Here is a 6,276-nt window from a genome sequence, read left to right on the forward strand (position 1 = left end):
GATCAAACTGAGTCCCCATGAGTGATGTAATCCAGACAGAGGCAGACTCCCACAGACAGACTGAAGCCTTTAAAGTGGAGGGTGTTTTGTTTTGTGTTGATAACAGATGAAATGGGCTGAGAGGATGTTCAGACTGAAACGAGCTCGCAGGACGTGAACAAACTGCCTGAAGCACCAGCTGAGTTTAAGTTCCTGTCAGGTTCTGTGCTGGTGTGATGCTGCCACCTGGTGGTGATGGTTTAATGACATCATCGTGAAGAAAAGGAATACCCAGTGACGGTGCAGCTTATAGAAACACAAGCTCAGAAACTGAGACTAAAGGGGGGCGAGGATGGACGCGATGTCATCCATCATTTAGGTTTACTCTGATTACACAGAGATTATGTAGATTACAGGTGAGTAACTTGAGTTTATAAAATATTACACTACAGTTTGTCACCGACTCTGCAGCTCCGCCTTTCTCCTGACAGTCTTTACACATACAGCAGGTCAGCGTGACAGAGAGGCAGCTGTGAGGTCAGAGGTCAAATACTCTATTGTTGTACGGTATTCTGTCTGTCACAGAGAACTAAAAGAGTCCATGCACATCTTCCTCATGCTCCTCGACAGGTGCAGAACCAAAAACGTGGGCCAAAGAAGAAGTAACAGTTCTCCCACCGCAGAACTCCAGAGTCCTTATTTTATGCATCCAGTGACGTCTCGAGCACACCTGCCTGATACACGGCACACCTGTAAGAATCACAGCTTCTTGGTTTTTAGGCTTTTTGTCAGTTTAAGGAGACAGAACCTCACAGACCTCCCACACAGCATGCACATGTAATATATAACACAACATAACCTGCTGATGGGTTAACCCTGCTGTGAGACGGCGTGCTCCTAGAACACGTGAAGCATCGTCTGCTTTCTTTGTCAAACATGATCAATTCATCCTAAAAAAAACAATTCTGTCCATCCGGACGTTTTTCATCATCATTGGGTGACGTCTTCAGTCTCAGCTGACTGCAGGTCTCCAACCTTATAAACAGCAGATCTGCACAGTGACTGAAACCAGCCCACTTACTAACAACAGGCTGGGAAGTCAGCTTATGATCATTAATATGCAAATTGTCATGACCACTGATATGTCCTTTGGTTGGTTGTGTCTGCAGTGTGACGCCAAGCGTTTGGTTCCTACATCATGCTGGTCTACTCTGCCCGAGTACTCAGAGTGATTTACCCTTTAAAGCAGGGATGGGCAACTGACCCAGGGTGATATCTAAAACCTGCAGGACACCGGCCCTCGAGGCCTGGAGTTGCCCACCCCAGCTTTAAACCCTAACCCATCGCCGGTGACCGGTTAGGGTTTAAAGGGTTAATACTGCCTGCTCATTGATCCACAGCATGTTGTTCTTCATTCACACATTTGAATCTTGTCCTGGTGTTGGACTTGCAGCCTGGAACAGCCAGACTTCCAGTTACAAGCTTCAGCTGGTCCTCCTGAGCCACAGACACCCCAAAGCTCCGGCAACAAAGAGCACTTTTAAATGAAAGACGAGCCACACACTCATCTCTGCATGGATTCATGACAGAAACTGTTTTAATGGAGCAACCAGAGGCGTTCACACTCTGACCAGCAGGGGGCCTCGTCTGCCTCGTCCTCCATCAGCCACAGCAGGATTTAAAGTCCTGATGAATCCACGAGTGTCGCTCAGCTCTGACAGATGTGTCACCGTGCTCGACTGAAACCTCAAAACTCAGAGACTGGTCAATAGGTCGATTTATCACTGAAATAAAGACGTTCACACATGCAGAGTTCAGAGTTTCATCTTTAATACTGAAATATTCAGAGAACAGAGCTGAACGTGGACGATTGACAGTTTCTATTTAGTGGATGAAGACGGGCGACAGCAGCAGGAGGGGGAGGAGTCAGCTGCTGCATTCACTGTTTGCAAAGTAAGTTGAAATTCTTCTTCTGTGGTTTTTCCCAAGGAATCATCCAAACATCTATGTGACACTGAAACACCTGAAAAACAGAAGAAGCGTCTCAGGGTTTTCACAGGGTTAGGGTTAGACCGATAACCGATGACACATCCTGTTTCTCAGAGTTTGGATGGAGTCCAAGTTAAGAAAGAAAAAAAACATTAAAATTTTCAGTTAAATTTATACTGTAGTTCATTTCAGACTGAGCTTTAACCTCCAGGATCATCAAAGCTGCAGTTCCTCTGACGTCCAGCAGAGGCAGCAGGGAGTCAGTCCCCATAGACTCCCCCCAGCGTTTCCTTACAGGTGGTGGAGTTCCACAGGGCTCTACTGTCGGTCATCTATTCACACTTAAATGCTATTCTTGTTTGTAAGAGTGCCCATGTAACACTGCAGCTTTATAGGGGGCGGAGCTTCTATAGCTCACCTACTTGAACAGTTTTAAGGCTTAAAGTTTGCGTTATTAGGGTCGCGACCTCTGTGACTGGCAGCTGTTATGTGCAGGTATGTGTGACGGTAACTCTCCGGTAGTGTCTGTGGATGCAGACTGACGACCAGGCTCTTTCATAATCCTGACTCCAACATGGCGGAAGTCTTTCCTCTACAGTTGGCGGCTCAGACTCACCTGGTGGAGCGGACCGGGTGGCTGGAAGTCACACCTGGACAGGTTGTTGTCCTTGTCCCGTTTATGACACACCGTTCTGGAAATCTGAAAATCTGCAATGTACCGAACTCCTTTAACAATCTGAAACACACACACACACACACACTTAGTGAGTGCCTCACATGGAACCGCCCCCTACGCCAACATGAACCCACGCCTGCCATATTTCCTGCAGATGCAGTGGTTGAACTTTGACCCTGTCATACCTGCTTCTGTGCTCTGTCGATGGTGGCGGGTTTGAAGAGGAAGGCGTCATTTGATTCATTATTGAAGAAGTAGGCGGCGTTGAGGACAACCTGCTGGAGGCCACGGTCATTCTTGCTGATGTTGTGTGGGGATCCAGGCATCGAGGGGCGATGATCGCGGCCAGACGCCAACGTTACCTCTGGAAGAGAAAAGCACCTACCATCAGAGACGTGTCAGAAGTTTCTTCCTGTTAAAAGGGTGTTTTTCCTTTCCACTTTCACCAAGTCATTCTTTACAGGGGGGCGTCCGATTGTTCTCTATGTTATTTTGGGGTCTTAACAATATAAAGCACCTTGAGCTGTTGCTGTGGTTCGGTGCTGTACAAATAAAGTAGAATTGAATTAATATTGTTGCCCTGAGGTGTGAATGTGTCCAACTGTCCGTGTTAGAGGACAGAGGAGATTCTCAGGAGGTGCCACCAACGGCTGTACCTCCTTAGGAAACTCAACTCCTTTGGAGTCAGCACACCCATCATGATGACTTTACTTTGCCTTCCTGGAAAGCATCATGACCTTCTCCATCACCTGCTGGTTCCACTCCCTCAGCCTTCAGGACAGGAACAGACTGCAGCACACTGTATCAGTGTGCTCTAAAATCATTGGCCTGCCTGTCAGAACTCTGGCACAGGTTTTCAGCCCTCAGGCCCTCAGACAGGCAGCCAAAATCATCTATGACCCCTCTCACATTCTTTACCCCGCATTTCAATGGCTCCCCGCTGGGCGACGCCTCCGCTGCATTTCCTGCAGGACTGAGAGGAGGAGAGCCACCTTTGTCCCCAAAGCCACTCTGCTTTTTAACTCCAGCCGATAAGAACATTTCCCACACCAGAAACATAAACTACACTCTTCTTACACTACTGACACTTCATTCACTTTTAGTCACTTGCAGTTATTTATTCACCTTCAGTCACTTTAATTTTAAAACTGTATATTCTGTGTATTTATTATTTCACTCTTATTGGCTGTTCTTATTAATAATGGATTGGATTTATATAGCGCTTTTCAAGGCACCCAAAGCGCTTTACAATGCCATTATTCATTCACGCTCACATTCATATTATTGTCCTTATCTTCAACATATGCTGCTCGGTTGTTTGTTAATTGCCCCTTGGGGATAAATAAAGTCTTCTGATTCTGATTCTGATTAGCCCTGAGACAGATGGGCGATCTGTGCCCCGCCTCTTGCCCTGTGGTAGCTGGGATAGGCTGCAGCCCCCCCACGGCCCTGATAGCAATACGCAGAAGAGGACGGATGAGTTAGTACCGAGTTTCCATAAAGGTTTTTCAAACAGACCAGTGATCAGTTCCGCTTCATGTTTTAATGTTGTACAACTCAGAAGACTCAATCTGAACGTTTAGGTATAAACTTAAGACGTTTTCAGAGAAGTGAAGTTTTAGGCGGGTGTTAAACTGTCAAAACAGCCACAGGAAACAGGCTGATGAGATAGAGTGGATCAGTCGGGGGGATGCTCTGTGGTGATTGGCTGTGGGGATGGTGAGTCAGACAGGGTACGTGGTCTGAGAGGAAGAACCATTTTTCTGTGGTGACAGAAGCACTTCCTGTTGCCTCACTGCATTTAAAGACACTGTGCTGTGTTTTAGCTAGTTTCACGCACCGAGTTAATAATATTAACACAAATCATGTAGGGATCTTTAAATTTGTAGGTAGTTTGACGTTTTTAGAGCCTTTTGAAAAATGGCTGACATAAAGGCAGACGTGGTCTCAGCATCTCTGACACGCTCAGATGTCTAAACGTCGTTCATGCTGGAATGACGAGCTGAAGCATTGCACAGGCTCTGACACCTAGTTGTTGAAGACCAAACTAATAGTGTTCATTTGTCTGTGCCTCTAGTTTATTTATGGTGTACAGGTCTCAGGTACCTGTAGGTCTGACATGTGTGAATACACGCTTTGATCACAGTTAAAATGCTTATAAATCAAATATGTTCATCAGATTAAGCCATCACAGTAATTTTCTAATGAAACAATCCTGTTTCTGATCTTTAAATGATGATTACACATGACATTTGTCTTGAGCAGCAGCTTGAAATTCACATGAAAATCTTGTTTCCTTCCCATCAGCCCGCTGCACTCGTGGTGTCACCGCCTCTCCAGTCTAATATTGATGAAAATCAACCTCAACATGACAGACTGAACATACACATTACTTCAAACTCATCATGTCTGGAGCCGCCTCGATCTGAGTGCAAACAGCAACCCGACTTCGTTTAAACGAGAGAATTTAGCAGGACGTGTAGTCTGAGCAGCCTTATCACTCATAAACTGAGACACAGTTTTTAGTTTAGTCATGCAGCGATGGTTCTTTCTGTTCGGGTGTTTTCACTTGTTTAAGTCTTGCTGATGAGGTTTCCGGTGTTTGGGTGTGAAGACTGAAGTTGTAAACAGGTCATGGTGACTGAGCCTCTGCAGCGATTAACGGGTCATTAATGAAACCAGTAACTGTGCGGTGTATGGGACACAGAAACATCCATAGACTTACTGCACAGAGAGCCCAGAGACTTCCAGAAGTCCAGCATTTCTGTTTTTAAAGTGTGAGATGAATGTTTGAAGGTTGCCCATAAATCCGCTGACATGACAAAGTGAGTGTTGCTGCAGGAGAAATGTCAGTCTGGCAGAAGGTGACCTCAGCGGGTCAGCAGAGGTCACCACACCGCAGGTCTGAGATGAGCAGACCTCAACATCGTCTGAACATGCAGGCAGGATCGTGACCATCGAGTCGAAATGTGCCGAAGGTGGACTTCAGTGATGACAGCGTGGCCTCGCTCAGTTTAAACTGTTTAAAATATTAGAAGCTCACAACACAGCAGCCATCCCACATGTGTAAACCAACACTGATCAGGATGATAAATGCAGGCCGTGGTGACGACGCTCAGCTGACGCTCAGCACACAAGTAAATATTTGATCAACTTTCTAAAATATCTGGGCCTTTTCCATTAACCAGAAAACTGACTGCAGAGCAGTTATCTTCAGCTTCATTTCCACCACATGAAGCTCATGTTCATGTCTGGGATAAGTTGCTTAGTTTTTGTTTTAAAGAAAGTGGAGCTCCTGCAGGACCCCGACCTGCACAGACCTGAGTTCAACTTTAACCTTTGACTGTGCTGAGACACACACACACACACACACACTCAGTCAGTCTTACCCAGAGCGGCGAGCACAAACACGAGCAGCAGCGTCTTCACCTCCATCCTTCTCACTGAGCTTCCTGCAAAGTGTCGAGTCTCAGACCACAGAGGACTGGTCCGTCCGCCACCTCGCCGACGTCACTTCCTGTACCTGTTTAGATTAGCGAGGGTTCCTGCTGCACTCTCAGGTCTGACTCAGCTGATACTAATCAGTCACCTCAGGCTCCACCTCCTCCTCTCTCACCTCTCCTCCTTCCTGT

General features: G+C 46.4%; 1 protein-coding gene across 1 annotated transcript; it reads right to left on the reverse strand.

The window, feature by feature from the left end:
* Window positions 1-1,787: 1,787 nt before the first annotated feature.
* cst7 (cystatin f) lies at window positions 1,788-6,276 on the reverse strand. Its single transcript, XM_005462223.4, has 4 exons — window positions 6,034-6,276; window positions 2,830-3,008; window positions 2,585-2,704; window positions 1,788-2,002 (listed from the first exon to the last, which is right to left on the reverse strand). The coding sequence occupies exons 1-4, from the start codon at window positions 6,077-6,079 to the stop codon at window positions 1,919-1,921; spliced, it is 429 nt and encodes a 142-aa protein (XP_005462280.1). The 5' UTR covers window positions 6,080-6,276; the 3' UTR covers window positions 1,788-1,918.

This window comes from Oreochromis niloticus, linkage group LG13, assembly GCF_001858045.2.
Source record: "Oreochromis niloticus isolate F11D_XX linkage group LG13, O_niloticus_UMD_NMBU, whole genome shotgun sequence".
Taxonomy (NCBI): domain Eukaryota; kingdom Metazoa; phylum Chordata; class Actinopteri; order Cichliformes; family Cichlidae; genus Oreochromis; species Oreochromis niloticus.

Excerpts from the sequence above, each read along its gene's own strand:
- cst7 (XM_005462223.4), bottom strand. The coding sequence starts at position 6,079 with ATGGAGGTGAAGACGCTGCTGCTCGTGTTTGTGCTCGCCGCTCTGG. Across the intron at positions 3,009-6,033 it reads GTTTGTGCTCGCCGCTCTGG|AGGTAACGTTGGCGTCTGGC; the intron begins GTAAGACTGACT and ends TTTCTCTTCCAG. Across the intron at positions 2,705-2,829 it reads TCGACAGAGCACAGAAGCAG|ATTGTTAAAGGAGTTCGGTA; the intron begins GTATGACAGGGT and ends TGTGTGTTTCAG.